Source organism: Eublepharis macularius, chromosome 5 (assembly GCF_028583425.1).
Source record: "Eublepharis macularius isolate TG4126 chromosome 5, MPM_Emac_v1.0, whole genome shotgun sequence".
NCBI lineage: Eukaryota > Metazoa > Chordata > Lepidosauria > Squamata > Eublepharidae > Eublepharis > Eublepharis macularius.
In genome coordinates this window covers 139,809,301-139,827,223 of record NC_072794.1, presented here as the reverse complement: position 1 = coordinate 139,827,223, position 17,923 = coordinate 139,809,301, and the positions used below count along the sequence as shown (strand labels likewise).

Here is a 17,923-nt window from a genome sequence, read left to right as displayed (position 1 = left end):
GTCCCCTAAACGGAGTGTGGGGTGGTGTGAAAGACCCCTCCCCCTAGTTCTGCAATTTGCAACCTTTCACTGCCACTGCCGACAGAGAAGGGCCCTACTGGCAGTAGTATGAATTAGGGATGTGCACTTCAGGTTCCGGATCTGGGTTTTTAACTCGGATCAGGCTCGATTCAGGATGTTTTGGCATTGCCGAATCAGCCTCAACATTGCTGAAGCAATTCGGGGATGCCGAAGCAAAGCTTACCGAAGCACTTTGGAACGCTTTGTTAAGCTTCAGGTAGCGCAGAAGCAGTCTTTCCTTTGCCGTTCCTAAGGAATGCCAAGAGGAAACAGTGCTTCTGCTGCTAGTGGGGCTTTCTAGGTGGCTGGGGGTGGCATTTTGCAAGTAAATTTGCAGGGGACATACTCCTACCTATCCTCTCAAGACCTCCCAAGTTTCAGAGAGATTGGACTTCGGGGGACCATGTTATGGCCCTCCAAAGAAGGTGCCCTTATCCACCGCCTATCTCCATTATCCTCTATGGGGAAAATTGGAGGGGTTCCTAAATGGGTAGGGGGCATTTTGCAAGCAAAATGCACCAAACCTGCTGGAGACCCTCTCCTAACCCTCCTCTCATGACCCCCAAGTTTCAGGGACTTGTTATGGCCCCCCCAAAGAAGGCGCTCCTATCCACCACCAATCTCTTGTTCCCTATGAGGACCAACATTCACACCAGAGAATCACACTAAGAAAAGTTAGAGGCACCGTCTTTGTGGGGGGGCATAATAATAATAACAACAACAACATTCGATGTATATACTGCCCTTCAGGACAACTTAATGCCTGCTCAGAGCAGTTTACAAAGTATGTCATTATTATCCCCACAACAAAACACCCTGTGAGGTGGGTGGGGCTGAGAGAGCTCCTGAGAACTGTGACTGACTATCCCAAGGTCACCCAGCTGGCTATAGGTGGAGGAGTGGGGAATCAAATCCAGCTCTCTAGATTAGAGTCTCACGCTCTTAATCACTACACCAAACTGGCTGTAGTCCAATATCTTTGAAACTTGGGGAGTCTTGAGAAGACAGGTAGGAGTAGGTCCTCTGCTAATTTGGTGCATTTTACTTGCAAAATGCCACCCCCAGGCATCTAGAAATTCCCCCTAGTTTTCCCCATAAGGAATAATGGAGATCTGCGGTGGATAGGGTCATCTTCTTCAGGGGGCCATAACATGGCCGCCTGAAGTACAATTTTCCTGAAACTTGGAGGGTTGTGAGAGGAGGGTTAGGAAAGGATCCCCCACAAATTTGAGATAATTAGGGAATAAAATGCCCCCCTAGGCTCCTAGATAGCAGGGAACGGCATTTCCCATTGGAAACAATGGCCAAAACTTCCTGAAGCCGTTTAAATACCTGAACCCAAAGCGGTTTGCTGCTTCAGGATTCGGGTTTTCCCAAATTTGGGGGGGTGTACACCCCTAGTTTCAATGATTATCAATCTATATTGCCTTGGTAGTTTGGATGTTTATATTGTATTATTATCCCATCCCCCTTCCAGGGGTTCAGGCCAGCAGACATGGTTCTCCCCTTCTCCAAGACAGAATGTGGAATAGGAGAAGAGTCTCACTCTGCTCTATCCCTCTTCTCTACCACTGATCGATTAAGATGGGTAGTTGTGTTAGGCTTTCTGTAGCAGTAGAAAAGAGCAAGAGTCCAGTAGCACCTATAAGACTAACAAAATCTGTGGTAGGATATAAGCTTCCGTGAGCCACAGCTCACTTCTTCAGATACAGCTAGAATGTGAGTCCATCTGTCTTATATCTTGGAGACTGGAGTGATTACAGAAGCCGAATGATAATAGCAGGTGAATGACAACAGCAGACATGATTGGATAGGGTGGGGTATGCAGAGGGGTAGTGGGTGTGGAGAAATCAGCATTGGTAATGAGACAGGAAGCCTATGTCTCGATTTAGTTGAGGCGGATGCATTGTCTTGAGCTTTGTTATCAGTTGCAATTCAGTAGTCTCTCTAATCTCCTCTGCAGAATAACTGCTACTTTTAGGTCAGCAACTGAATGTCTTGGAAGGTTAAAATGTTCCCCCCACTGGTTTTTCAATGTTTTGGTTTCTGATGTCAGACTTATGGCCATTAATTCTTTGTCAAAGGGACTGGCCAGTTTGTCCAACGTAGAGAGTGGAGGGGCAGTACTGACACGTGATGGCATAAATCACATTGGAGGATGAGCAGGAGTATAAACCCGAGATGGTATGGCTGATGTTGTTGCTGTTACTGCTCTACCGCTGTTATTTTCCTAATGTTAATGATGGTGATAATAGCAATAATAAACTTCTGAAGTCTTTGCAACACCCAAACTCATAAAAGGAATGATATTCGCTGACTGTTGCATGTGACAGGTTGCTAGACCTGAACTTGGCTACAGTTTGGAAAATATGTACATTTTCAGAGGTCATCTGTTTGCGCCTTGTTCTGTTTTAAAAATAGGATGCAAAAAAATATTATGCAATGATGAAATTCAGGATTAGGTTTTGTTTTCAAAATCCCAAACAGGGACACTGCTACTGTATGGGCTGCTGATGGATTAAAGCAGATAACCCATTTGCTTAGACTGAATAGGACTGTAGTTTTAGAAAGGCCTCCGTGCTTTTGCTGCTCTGAAAAATGTATGAAACAGAGTTGTTCAGGAGGGCATTCCCCTTCTTGGGATGTATTTTTTGTTTTATTTATTATTTCACTGGTTTCCGATCTTGTAATCCAGCTTTACTGCACTCTTTGTCATGTTAATTGTGCTCATCTTTATTGCACAGCCTTCTAATTCTGTAATCTGCTTTGAGTCTCAGTGAGACAGATGGATTATAATTGAAGTAAATAAATACAAATAAAATTGTACCACACTACAGGGAATAAAATGCAAGAGAAGACATGGACCTACAGCTGAAGCACCATGTCTTCATACCAAGCCTTACCCTGGTATGCCATGCAGGTCTCAATAACATCTAAGGTTGGCTCATCTTCGCAGAGGTCATATGGCATGTTTCCATCTGCATTCACAGCCAGTAGGTCTGCCCCACTGTAAGGACAAAACCAGGCATGATAGTTATATGCACATTCCAGGCCCATTGAAGGGGATGCATGATGACCCAAACAAGGTTTCAGAATGTCTCCTTATTGGAAGGCACCAAATGAATGAGGCAAAGCAGCTTAAAACAGCCTAGAAATTCACTTTCACCCCAGGGATCCATGTCTCCATGATAAGTGTTCTACTTCCTGGCACACTCAAAAGCTAATGTGATGGAGTGGTTCAGAGAATGATCAGCAGTCTGAGAGATCACCTGTTCAAGTCCCATTTCTACCACCAGTTCTCCAGGTGGACTTAGGCAATACACTTTTTTCCAGCCTAGATGCCCAAAGGAGTGTTTTCATGGATGGAAAGATTTCTGCCCATGGAGTGTTAATTTCTTACCTCCTCCCAGCACAGCCCCAAAAGCCTTCTTAAATGATGTTCCTGGAGGACAGGGGACTCCTAGGAACAATGTGGAGGAGGGGATTTGGGGCTGCAGCAGGAAAGTAACCCTCTGCAGATGGGCCATTTGAATCATTGACAGTATTACATAATTGCTAAGTATTAGTAGCATTAGCTCACTGCACGAATAGGAATCATCATGCACCTGTGATCTACATCACAGGGGAGATATGAAAAGGCAACTGCTAAAAAGAACCTGACTGCCAATACAAATCCTCCCCCCCAAATTCCATACTGTATTACAAGGACACCTGCTACGCACTTTCACTGTCCCTCATCACACAATTTTTCTCAGTCATCTGCACCCATTCCAATTCCAGTTTCATCCAGAGCTCCCAAGATTCACAGACCCACCTTTCTGCTTCAACCAGGAAATCCCTGTTCCTGTAATAAAAAAATCTAGGAATGTCCTAATGCCTTTTGAACCACACACAGCCTCAATGTGAAATAATATTCTAATACATATTATGCTTGATATGCCTTGACATTTACAGCCTTTGAAGTGGTGACCAACCAGCCACTTGAATTTATATTCATGTTCATTTTTCCTTCCCAGGTGAACACAGGAAATTAGAATGTAAAAAACACAATCTCTCTCTCTCTCTCTCTCTTTTACTGAATGAGAATCAGACATCCTTTGTGTTGGCTGCTACTTCCACAGGTCTCTGAGGGCTCCATATTCTGACACTGATGCCTTTTGATTCTGTATTCTAACAGGCTCTTTGATCTGAAAGCTTCTTACAGAATACTACTTTGATAGGAACAACCGCATGCTGTGTTGTATTCTACTAAAAAAAAACTCCATTGCCCCTTCTGGTACAGAGAGACAACTGACACCAGGGAAGGACTGTGACGTTCTTGTTGTTAAGGCACAGGCCAAACAGAAGCTATCTGTCCATCACATGGGTATCCTTTCCTTCCTCCATGGCAATGCACATTTTCCCCCTTATCAACAGCCATTAAACTTCCAGGATGGGCTGATATCACACACCTGCGTCATTTAGTGTGTTTTAAAGTAGAATCCACATAGTCCACCTATGTAGTTAATCTTCCAAAAGATATTTTAACATAATCCATCTTTATTACATTATCTGGAGTACACTTTCTTAAGAACATGGGGAAAACCTTGGAGGAAGCCAATTCTTTGAAACAGGGCAGCAATCAGCCAGCAATAGGCGGGCCATCACAAACTGGCCACCAATGATCTGCAATCTAACTTCTACCTACCCATGAAGATGCTAGTTTTCATTAACCAGAAATAGGAAAAACACATGGCACAAATCCCAGTGTTGACTTCTGCCAAGTCTTTGCCATACAAATCATATGGAGGTTGAAACACTAGGGCTGCTTGTCCATGGGCTTACCAGGAGAGTTCTTCGTAACAAGTGCTGTATAGCTGGATACCTCAAATATTCACCCCATCCTGTCTTGACCCCTCTGCTGCATTTTAGGTTCTGGCTCACTGGAACAGTGTGGGAAAGCATGCTGCAATGACCACAGAGCAGAAATAGAAGGGGTAGACTGAAGATAAAGCATGGGGAGACCCCAACTTGTATCCACACTCAAGGTTGGCCCAGCATAACACAACATATCATGGGTCACCTACTGCTGAATCAGGATCTTCACCAAGTTGATATGCCCACAGGTTGCTGCTGCATGAAGAGGAGTCCATAATTCATTGTCCTTTGCATTGACATTGGCTCCATGGTTCAGGAGAAGCTTGACTATTTCTTCATAGTTGTCTATGCAGCACTAGGGAGGAATCAAACCCAGCAGGCGTTAGGATTGTCTGTCCATGTGTAAAATCAGTTCTAAGTAAAACAAATCCATGATGACTTCTACATTATTACCACCCAATACAGAATGGGTAGTCTGAACATTGTACAAACAGCATGCAGGAGAGTTTAAAGTGTGTATATGTGGCAAAGAAGCCTGCCTACTCAATTTTCCTAACTGCCCATTGCAGCTGCTCCTTAATCCCATTGAACTGAAAGGAAATGCAAAACTTGGGATCAAAACAGATGTGACAAACATCACAGACCTCCGTTAATCTGAAAAATGATAGACTGCTCACAGAGCTGCCATTCAGATCAATGCCTTATTGGGAAGGGAAGAGTTACTTTAACTCCTTAAGACCTACCCTAGTTTCAGTAATCAAAACCAAGATTTGTCCATTACTATTAGCTTTTTAAAAAACCTTTTAAAGAAGATATCTTTTTTCCCCTTTAAAAATGCTAATAAGAAGCCTAGTTAACAAACTGTTCTTGCATGGTCCCAATCCAAATCACAACTGTTTGCACTCACAGTTTCTTCTTTTGTTTCTTTGGGGCGGGGGGGGGGGGACTTACAGAAATCTTTAGGATGCCTGTTTAAATGCTGAGTAGACCAGATTGCAAGCAGATTCTTGTCAATTTCACTCCTAAGAGAAAATACTTCTCCTTCTTGGAGTGCAACATAATGCCTCTCTCTTAAGATGCTAAAAATGCAGTTTCAAAAATGATCCAGGCATCAGCTGAAGGCATCAGCTGAAGAGGGTGCTTGCCTTCCTGGAAACTATTCAGTAGGCCCCGATAACGATACCAGCCAAAAAGTGTGTGCCTATTGCAGCGCTGCTACGTCTACTTTTTCCAGCGTATAGACTGACGCTAACCAAAACCATAGGTGAAGAAGCAAGACAAATATAATTTTCTACATAATAATAATATTAATATGAAGGGGGTTTTGTCTAAGATATACTGTTCCCTGGAGTGGGGGGGGGGAGAGGAGCTGAACAAAACAGAGATGATAGAAGTTCCATCTCATGCTATTTTTTCCCTTAAATGTTGACAACTGAGCAATCGTTTGCTTTCCCCTTTCTTCTTTACTTCCTGTTGTCCACGGTCAAACTAGCAGCATAAATCCAACACTGTATCATGGAGATGGTGGGGGAAAAGCGTCTCAACAGTTTTCAGAGTATGCAGGAATCTCCACTGCTAGTACCACTACACAACAGAGAAATTATTTGTAACACAGCACTTCTTATGGACATCTAAAAAACTATGTTTTCATTTTTAAAAGGTTAACCACAAACATTAACAATTCTAAAGTAAAATGCTATAAAGCAAATGCGATCTGGCATGGAGTTTTCAGAATCTAGGTACTGTTTTTCATCAAATCTGCACAGGTGATAATTCACTAAAGCAATGTCTCACATCCAGATTATCTATCCAAACTTGCAATTATCACAACAACAGTGTAAACACCTCCTTGTATGCCCTCATTTCTGCTCTTGGGAGTGTATCAATGCAGAACAGTTAGTTCTTGAATGAACTGTAAATATAATAAACTGCATTCTAGGACTATAACAATGCTTTATGGAGCAGTAAACAAATGATGTTGCACCTCACCCATGTTAGAGGCCATTCTAGTTTTTGCTCAAGATCTCCGAAGAGAATTAATCATTTGCAGAAGAAGACTAAGGAGAGAGGGCTGACATGCAATCAAGGTATAAAAATTATGCACAGCATGAAGGAAGTGGACGGAGGAAAACACTTCCATCCTCCCATAATGCTAGAATTTGGGATCACTGGGAGCAAACGTATGTGCTAAATTTTTGGTAAATTGGATCTAGGTGAAGCATCAAAGATAGGCAAATTATTTACCCTGGCCATTTTGGCTCAGGAATTTGGCATGGGGGAGGCAGGAGGCCCTCTTCCTTCCATGCCATCATATTGAGTCCAGTCAGGCTCTTGGGGACTTTAAAAATGCCTTTCCCCATAGCTGTTGAGAGCCAGTTTGGTGCAATGGTTAAGAGTGCGAGACTCTAATCTGGAGAACCAGGTTTGATTCCCCACCCCTCCACTATATAAATTGAATGTTGTTGTTGTTGCTCTGTAACACTTTGTTTGGCCCTCTATAAAGTTGATAGGCAGTGCATTAAGAACTGACAAACAAATATACATATTAACACAATGTACAATTAACTTACAGCGTTCACTGCTACGATGTCTAATATTAACCATTAGCCAAGACGACTTCAAAAGAGGAGTAGGCAAAATATATTGAGGATACATCTATCAATAGCCATGGTATCTGGTATGTGCATACAAGGGTGAAAATCCATCTGTTGCCCTTTTCAGAACAAACAGTGATTGCACATACTGAGAGAATCACGTGTAGTGTGTTTGCTCAGTATAAAAAGTCACAGCAAAGAACTTATTTGTGTATCATACATAGATTGTAGTTGCATTCACTGTAATATGTATACTTGTCTAGAATGCTGCTACATACCATTTGTGGAGAGGGAGGTGACAACTGGAAAGGGCTATTGCCTCCAAGACTGGGTTCCAGTCTTCCAACAGGAATCTGATTGGCCACTGTAGGAATTAGGATGCTGGACTGAATTCATCTTTGTTCTGCTCCATAAGGGATCTGCTTTTAATTACTATGGCTTTCCCAGGTGGGGCTCCAGAGATAATATAGTTTTTCTGTTCACTGTACAGTTAACTGCTACCATCACAGACTGAATATGTTTTCATTTGTCACAAGGGCAAATGACACCAAAAAAGTGTTTCTTATTCTAAGAGCTAGTTTGCATCTCAAAATAAACATCTATCTGGAGCCCAAAGAGAATATTCGCAGAAGGAATCTGGGCTTCGGCTGCAATCCATCAATAGTAGCATTTATAACATGGACTGGGAATGGATGAACTCTGGATGAGGTTACCCGCCTTCAGAATCAGCTTAACAGCCTTCCCTCTGTTGTTACTACCCACCTCCTTAGTGCCTGGAAAAGAGGCTGCCAGATGGTGCCCTGTCTCAGAAGCCCCAAAGCAGTCTGACTTCAGGACATTAAGAAAAGATGAGTGAGATTCTGAATTCGACTTGGTGAGAATGTGTCCATGTTGCATGTTTCTCCCATGTCAAGGCTCGTTCAGAAACAGCAGTGTGCAGCAGCTGCCTTGTAATAATTTCGAATAGTTCCAATATTATTTGCTCACTGCTTATCTTGGATATTAGAAGCATTCATGAAGCACTTCCAGGAATCTTCATACCACCCGTTGACTGTGGGGGCTTAGAACTTACAGAATTATAAAATGGAAAACCAAACTATTCTGGAATGAGGAGAGTGGAAAGAGGTCAAGATTTTTTTTTATTTGCACATATATACTCTGCTTTCTCCCTGATGGGGAACCAAAGCATCTCACAACATTACTCTCTCTTCTTCCATTTCATCCTTACAACCCTGTGAGACAGGTTAAGCTGGGTGCCCACTGGCACCCAGCAAAAGATGATCCTGGATAAGATGTGCCCCTTAGTTATTTTTTCAACGGACTCTTCTCCATATGATTCTCCCCAGGCACCACTGTGCCCACACTCATGTGCATAAAAATTTATTGTGCTGCACACCAGAAGTTTGCAAATACTTTTTTGCCATAATTTAAGCTGTGGCTTTCTGTTTTTAGTAGGACGCGTCACGAAAAGGCAACTAGCCAAGTTTCAGTATCAGCCATGCAACACATTCAGGACATGCTTTGCAAACTAGTAATGGTACGAGGGGAGATAACATCTATTGAGGAACTCCTCTTGGATGCTTTCTCTGTTTCTGATTTATCCCTAGATCACTGAAATGACAGCCTGGAATGCTGGGGTGTGAACATTCTCCTTAATCTGACTCCCAGGTTACAGCTCCCCTTTTCCAAACACTTACCTGATGCAGTGCAGTTAATCCATCTTCATTACACAGGTCAGGGCTGAAGTTGTTGTTCAATAAATAACAGACTGCAAGAGATCGACAAGGGAGTTGTTATTTCTCAGCAAGCAATCATCACTAATTTCATCCTTGGATGTAACAAACTTACCACAATTTTGGGGGGAGGAGGGAAAATGGATGTCTGTGGCTAAATGTGTTTTATTAAGTCACATCATTCTATTGACTTCACTTCAGTAGAGTGAAAACTATCTTAAAGAACTCCCAGTTAGTATACATCCATTCCTTGGTCTTTGGGTTAAAAACTGGCTCAGGTATGTGAACAGTTGTCTGCTTATCTGATACCATGAAATGGAAGTGGTTCAGGAGAGCTGTCCCTTTATTATACTAGGCTCATGTGACAACCAGACCTGCTCCACCACAGATCCCGTTTCCTTTTTATCTTGCAGTGCCATCATCTATTTCCTTTTTTAAAGCAGAGATATTAGGGGCGTGAATCCCACCACTCCATGCGCAGTTTCCCCAAGTTGTTCTCTGTACCTGCAGCCTCTTCTGGCCCACTGAAAAGACAGTTTCTGAGGCAGAAAAATAGCCACACCGATTGGGGATTGGAGTGATGAAGGATAAGGAGCTGAAGTTGCTCCTCCTTCCACAAGCACAGCTTTGCTGAGGAAAGGGGTTGGTTTCATCTGCTGGTCCCTCATTACTCCAGCCCACTGACCTCCAGGAAAGGGGAGGAATGTGGGAAAATGTCAGGTGCCATCCATGCACAGATGGGTGTATGTGTGTGTGAGATATGCCATTAATTCACTTCTGATTTATGGCAACCCTATGAATGAATGCCCTCCAACGTCCTATCGTTGACAGCCTTGATCAGGTCTTGCAAACCAATGTTGGATACATGCTATTTAAAAAAAAGATAATTCTCAGTGATGGTGTATCTGAATATACAAAATGTTATGCAATCTCATGCACCCCTACGAAGCGCTGACTTGGATCCACTGGAGCTGTTTCATGGGGTGGGGGAAATTTCCACTTGCTGAGGTTGATTGTCTCACCTCCCTTCTCCTGTTGAAGCCCAAAACGCCCTCCCAAATGTTGCCGCTACATTCCAAATTCTTTTTTTTAAAAGATCAAATATCTACCTGGATATGGATAGAAACTTATAGCAAATGAACAAATGGCAGGGATAAATAATAGTTAACTACTACAATAACCACTACACTGAGAGGTGTGTAAGGCATGGATTGTTCTCCATTACAGACACTATACATAAGATAATGTTTGCTGGGGAAAAAAGTGGGTAGTTTTCTCATGCGAGCAGTGTAATGTCACATGAGATCACTCTTATTCTTCCCTGAACTGGAAGACTGAAGTTGGGTTTCTCCAGTTTATAGAGGAAAACCTACACTCCAATGGTTCTCCAATGATAGATCATTCATGAGAATTGTATGTTTCAAAGCTGAGATATGCAAACCACAAATTCAGTTGCAGAGAAGCCAGCATTTGGAGTGGCAATTATCTCCCAAGAGGAGGAAAATGTCAGTATGTAGTACTACAGACTGATTGTGACACTCCTTTTGGGAAACAATGGCGAATACCACTGCAAACAAAGGAAAGGTAATCTCTAATTTAGTTCTGCTGAACAACACAAATAAGTGTCAGTGGTCCTTCATTTCAAGACATCACTGCTGGAACCTACCCACTTATCTTTTGGCAACACATTAGTCCTGCAGAGGTTTCATTACCTGGGAATATTAGATTTCATCTTCTGAAAAGAGTTTTAGGTAGGTAGCCCTGTTGGTCTGCAGTAGATCAGCAGGATTTGGGTCCAGTAGCGCCTTAGAGACCAACAAGACTTTCAGAGTATAAGCTTTTGCGAGTCAGATAGGTTACTCTACCTGTCTGAAGAAGGGAGCTCTGACTCTTAAAAGCTTATACCCAGAAAATCTTGTTGGTCTCTAAGATCCTACGGGACCCAAATCCAAATCCTGATCTTCTGGAAACAAAGCCCTTAAAGCATTTCAGATTGATGTCACCATTCTATAGTGTTTTTAAAAAACAACGGAAATCTCTACCTGTTTAGAGGATTTTGAGTACTTCGATGTTATTTCATATATTTAAAATATACTGCGAGATTTCTTTTAAAATTATGAGCCTTTCACTGAAGTTTTATCTAATTTTCCCCTCCCGTGGGGTTCCTTAATCAGTTTTTATTAAGATTCCTTATTAAAAACTGTTTGGAAATAGAAGAAATCCTTCTTTTTTGTGGTAACTGTCAAAGCCTTGAGACAGGCAAAGAAGAATCCTTTTAGAGCTATTCTGCATCTACACATTACAGAGAATGATGGTGTATAGTGAAGTAATAATGTTTTGGACTGGACTGTTTTTTAATTTTTTAATTTTACTTCATTTATATCCTGCCTTTCTCTCCAGTGGGGACCCAAAGTGGCTTCCATACTTCTCCTGTCCTCCAATTAATCCTCACATCAACCCTGTGAGGTAGGTTAGGCTGTGAGTGTGCGACTGGCTCAAGGTCTCCCAACAAGGTTCCATGACAGAGATGGGATTTGAACAGGGAATCTATTTTGTCCTAGTCCAATACTCTAGCCACTATACAATGCTGCCTCTCTGTTTTGTCTGTGGGTGGATCATGGGTGGGATCCCACAGAGCATTTCCACATCCGCTTGCACAAGTGGAAGTTCCGCTTGCACAAGCAGAAGTTCTGAAATTAAACCTCGTAGGCTGCTTGCATTGTTAAAACAATTAGATCCAAACTTTGCTAAACCATGTAGTGTAAAGTATTGTTTGATTGGGGTAACACTGCAATGAAGTGCTATAGGTGTCACTAGAACCTGCACTATTGCTTCACTGTTGCTTGTGCGAGCAGAACAATGCTAAGTACGTTTTCATTTCCACTCATGCTTCACAGGCTCCAACCCCATGGTTTTGAACCCCCTCCCGCTGCAGGCCTGTAGAGAGCTAGCATATCAGGAAGAAACAATAGCAACCCTTGTAGCATAGTGGTTAAGTGGTTGGGTTGCAAATTAGCACTCTGCTGGTTTGAATTCCACTATTGCCATGAGCTTACTAGGTGGTCTTGGGTAAGGCACTCATCTCAGCCCCAACTCCCCAGATGTATTGTGGGAATAATGATAGCACTGACCTTGTTCACCACTCTGAGTGGGCACTATTCTGCCTAGAACAGTGAAATATAAGTGTTGTTATGTTCTTATTTAATACATGCAGGCAACCTTAGCTGCTAAGCAAAACACCAAGTCACTTACAATCCAGAAGTCTAGCTCTTCTGGGCTAATTCAGACACATTGTACTGGGAGATGAGTTTCTGGAACTCCACAGAGGGGTTTGTGTGTGTGTGTGTGTAAACAGCAGCCAGATGGGAACTTGGTTTTTATGTGTGTGTATAAACAGCAGCCAGATGGGATGTATTCAACCAGCTTTTCTGCTGGTCAAAAACATACCACCAAAAAAGGCTATGCGGGGGTGGGGAGATGTGATCTGCCTGGACAAGAGCCATGTCAGAAGGGAACTGTAATAAAGAAAAAACTTGCTGGATCCAGCCCTTAATTTAGATATGGGATGATGTGCAGGGCACAGCAGTGTACATTTTCTCTGTGCTGTTTTCCTGACCTGACACAGCCCCACCTAGCTGATACATTTGCCTTCCTAGGGCTAGGGTCAGCGTTAGGAAGGTGAGATATACATACATAAATAATGGCAATTCAGCTTTGGAATTCCTTCCCCATATCCATTCATCTCTGGGTCCCCCAATCGGGACCTAAAGCAGCTTATAACTTTGTTCTCCCTTCCTCCATTTTATCCTCACAACCACCACCCTGTGAGGTAGATAGGCTAAGAGACAGTGACTGGTCCAAGGCCACCCAGTGAGCTTTCATGGCAGAGTGGGGATTCGAATGCAGAATTGGCTAACTGGTGAAATAACGTGGGTTTTTTTTTCAATTTTCACAGGCTATTGCGGTTCATTGGTTGTGATTTTGGTTTATTTGATTTGGTTGTTTAGATTTGCCTTCTCTCATTTGTATAGTTGTGTATTTACAGCAAATGGTTATATTTTATAGGCCTGACCTAAAGCAACATAAAAGACAGAAGCCCATGACAAAAGGAATAGTGATGTTACTTAGCAATTGTAGATATCTCCTCAAGTAGTCCTAAGTGTTAGAAATGACTCTATCCAAGCCCCTACTGTGTACGGGAAGTGACGCTCCCCATCCCAGTTGATGGGCAAGTGTGTGTTTGTGTTCAAACAGCAGTTTACATTCTGGAAGAGCAGGTTGAAGATATTGCTGTGAATTGGCCAAAGCAGCTCAGGAGTGCAGGATTTTGATCTCTCCCCCTCTCTCTCTGGGATCTGAAGGGAAGCAACAGCAACAGCATTTTTACCTGCCTTATTGCTGCTTAAATATCTTTTCTTTTTAGATTTTATGATTGTGGCTTTATTGCTTTGATATATTATGGCCTTACCACTCTGGTTTTATATGTGTAACTGTTTTACACAGCGGTGTTTATTAGTAATATTATCCTGAGGCTTTCCAGCTGTTTTCTTTCATTGTTATATTATTATTGGCTGTAACTTTTAGTTAAAAGTGTGGGGCAAAAATATTTTTTTAAAAAAAGAAATTGGTTTGCTTTGACATGATTTGTTTCTGAAGTCTGGTTGAGGAAATCGTTGCTAGTAGCTGTTCAAGTCTTCCCAGAATAACGCTACTGAGGTAATGAAACCACCGGCCGTGAGGTTCATCATTACCACTTCCTCCCAAAGGCTTGGAGAGTCAGTGCAACTTAAGAGCCAGTATTATGCTGACAGAGGATATATAAACTTTAGCAAGAATGCAGGCTACAAAATGAAGAGCATTAAGAAGGACTAAATGGGCACTCATAAAAGCTTATAGGCTGGGGCAGCAGAGTGTACAATATGAGCTGGTCCCAAGAAATTACAGGAGAAAGCGTGACTGTTAAAAGTTAATTCTCTGTCAGCTATTCTTTCAAGTTACAGGTACCTAAAGGACAGATTCAATAACACTGAAGTTGCCGAAACTATATCTATAATGCAGATCTAGAGCTGATTCATAAAGCCAACCGAATTCCCCTCACTGAGGTCTAAACTACACATTATATTTAACGTGTGATAGGGACTGGCAGCAGGATATAAGTTATGAGTATTCATGGGAAGTAAATCCTAAAGAACTGTGAAATGGCAGGAGAAGGGGCTCCAGCCTGCCCCTGGGACTATTTTCCCGATTTGAAATGCCCCCAATTTGCCCCATGTGGGGTTCATGGGTAAGCATTTAGTGCACGTGTAGCCTCCGATAGGGCAAATAATACCCCCTGGGGCTATTTTGAATCAGAAAAACAGTGCACAGGAGGGGGGGGGGCTGCATCACTGTCCTGATCTGACCCCTTAGAAGAACAAGTCTCTGTGGCCACCATGTCTTAAATGTAACATGTTGTTTGGGCTTGAAACTAAGTACTTTCTGGATTTAGAATCTCTGTGGAAAACAAAGAAATACGAATTTTTTAAACTTATCTGAACTTGGACAGCACAACAAATTCTGATTAGACTGAAGATTTCCTAAACTAGGAAGCATTTGATTTAAACTCAGATGACAAGAGGAGAAAGATGAGGGCAAGTGAGTCTAAAGATTTTAGGCTCAACCACATCATAAATATCACTGTGGTTTGTATGAGATATCTGAAAGTCATCAAACTGAAGTTATCAGAAGCTAAACATTAAAAAGTTTGTGAAGATCACAGCTCACCACCTCATACAGAATTTTCAAAATGCAAGTTGACTAAGGAAGTAGCAAAGAACCATCTCAATACATGTTTATTCAATTATTTAAAATATGTTTATCCCACATCATCTCAGACTCAAGAGATGTTACAAAAGCAGCAAAGCCCTCAAGGCACAAAAAACTTCATAATCATCTGTTTACAAGATTAAAACTCTATACAGTTAAAAATACAGCCAAATCTGCCCAATTACTGCTCACCAAATTCCCCCTGGAACAGAATCATCTTACACACCTCCTGGAATTTAGCAAGTTAAGACACGTTCTGCACCCACTCTGGTAGGCAGGCCATTCCAGAAAAAAAACCCTGTTGCCATACAGGCAATGCTAGCTCATTCACAAAATAAAAAAGGAGCCACTTGTTGTACTTTCATGTGCTAGTATGTCACAAAGGCCATATGACCAAGTCTTTTAAATGGTTTATAGCCTTTCTTTACGAATCCTGAGTAGTGTGTCCTGGACTACATAATCCATTACAATAGTGCCCTTCAAGTATTCTTCCTATTATGCAGGCCCATTTACCTATGAACTGATCCTATGTGGTTAGGGAAACACAGGAAATGATCCTGCCATGTAAATGGGGGAAGCTTGGAGGTCTTTCCCATAGAATCTGCAAGCCCCTGCCCAACTGATATGGTACCCCAGCTTCCTGTTTACAGTCTAAAGTGGGAACCATGGGGCCTGTATGTGGGATAAGGACCACCAGCCCAGTGCTGGCAACCCCTGGGAGATGGGGTGAGGGGGAGTTGCATCGATCAGCATTGTGCTGATGCCACATCATTATTTTTGGCAAGATCCCAGATGTGACATCACCTCATCAACATCATCTAGGATTCATCTGGAACTCTCTAGTAAAACCACAGAATTTTGAGTGACTCATGGTGTTATGCTGACATGGTGACATCACTTTTGTTCATGCCAGAAGTGATGTTACAACATCAGTGCAACTCCAATTCCACCCCCCACCCCCATTTTGTTTCCACTGTTCAACTGAGCAGCTGCAGGAGGGTTGGGGGAACTGCGGGGGCTTCAGTAAGGAGGAGTACTGGAAGTGAAAAAGCTGAGAGAAAATTGAACTAGGGGAGAGAAAGCTGAGAGAAAGAAAAATTGAGAGAAAAAGTTGACTAGATTCAATCCCAGAGGTTTCTGAGAAATTTATGTTAGAGAATTCTTTCAAGATACAATTTCTGTGATTGCAGCTGATGGAAAAAGTGCAGAAAAACCCTACAAAATGGTTGCCAGTTGTACTATGTAGTACACAGTAATATTGTTCCATGCACCTGCATTTATATATTTATTGTAAACATGTCTAAGCCTCTCTTGGTATACCTACAAGGCATGAGAGAATATAAGCAGGACTCGTGAGTATAGCTTATTAGAAAATATGTTATCGTACGCTTGTTTGGCACCACCCTTACTTTTCACATACGAATTCAAAATCCACTCAACATTCACACTTGGGCACTTTGAGGTAGGAGAAAAAACAACAACTCTTAAGCCAGATACATAAAGTATTATCATTAATTCAGCTGTGTAGTTTGCCCTTGGAGTGAGTCACAAATGTCCCTGGATGAGAACCTGAGTAGCAATGGAGCACTATCAATACAGCATTGATTCAATCTTTGTTCCCTATGTAAACCCTATTCAGTATTGCTCTGCTGTAGCCTTAAAGAGATCTTTAAATCTACAACAAGAAAAAACAGAGTCTCCATTCAAATATTATTTGTCCCACAGGAGGATTATACAAGTACCTTGCATGCAAGGGGAGATCAAATCTCCCCCTTCCCCAATATCATATCCCCTCTGAAGCCTTCCTTACTGTGTGTATGATTTAAAACCCATTCAAGAGATCTTATAATGGATCACCTGCCCTCTTGTCTAGTGTGGCTCTGAAAGATAAGCCTCAAGGAGTATTTTGAACCCTTCAGTTCCAAACATACAAAGGGTCTTTTCTCACATTACAAGATTTGCCATCGAAAGTACACTCAACAGGGAGACACAATGAATCTAGATTCTGTAACAAGTATTTGTGAATAGTACATACATTTGAAAACACAGATCTGTTAACTCTGCTTTACAGTTGCCGTGTTTTACTCTTTCAAGTGGACCCTTAACAAACCCCAAAAAGATATATGTGGCATTTCTTTTTTAACCTGCCTTGGATCGTTATTACAGCTCCTCCTTACGTTGCCTTAAACTTTTACCTCAGGTAGGGCCCTGATGACAACCAACACTCCTTTCTCCCTGCACCCACACAAAGTTTCAGGGTTTCTCTGTCACACACAGCCTTTTTACCTTGAGAACACCTTCCGTTTGGGATTTGAATCCCACCACTAACACCATCTGTAGTGTTTTTGCCTCCTGTTTGGCTTAACAAGAAGTAGAATTTATTTATAAGTACAAAAGCATATTGGTTTCAGAATAGGTTGATAAAGTTGGTGGTTTCAATGCAAATGCTCTGTTTTAGCATTTCTACAACTCTGTATTGGATTTTTACTAAGGGCATTGTTTATTGAAATGTCCTTGATATTGAACATGCTAATCTCAAACTATGTAATCTGCCTTGAGTATCTGTGAGAAAGGCAGACTATAAATGACATAAATAAATTAATTAAATAATTATATATTTTAAGGGCATATTCACTGACCTAGTTACAAAGACTACTTTCCCATAAGGTTCTTCACTCGCACAATAATTCTCTTCTTTGACCAACACCAGACATAGATTGCCTGACCTCTCTGTTGCTACTCTGTTGCCACTTTGTTCATCTACAAAGTAGAACACTCAGATGCACAGGCTGAAAAACTTCCCCTCTAAAAACTGCAGCTCACTCTGCCCTCTAGATTACAGCAACTGTCTAGTACTGCACAGCTCACTCACCC

The 17,923-nt window shown here is 41.9% G+C and overlaps 1 protein-coding gene across 1 annotated transcript in view; it reads right to left on the bottom strand.

Moving 5' to 3' along the window:
- The window catches only part of PPP1R16B (protein phosphatase 1 regulatory subunit 16B), a 155,598-nt gene that overhangs the window by 15,328 nt on the left and 122,347 nt on the right, over positions 1-17,923 (bottom strand). The window contains exons 3-5 of the mRNA XM_054981321.1: positions 9,209-9,279; positions 5,127-5,272; positions 2,964-3,067 (exon numbers count right to left, since the gene is read on the bottom strand). Coding sequence (XP_054837296.1) covers positions 2,964-3,067; positions 5,127-5,272; positions 9,209-9,279 — 321 coding nt within the window. The remainder of the gene's footprint in view (positions 1-2,963; positions 3,068-5,126; positions 5,273-9,208; positions 9,280-17,923) is intronic.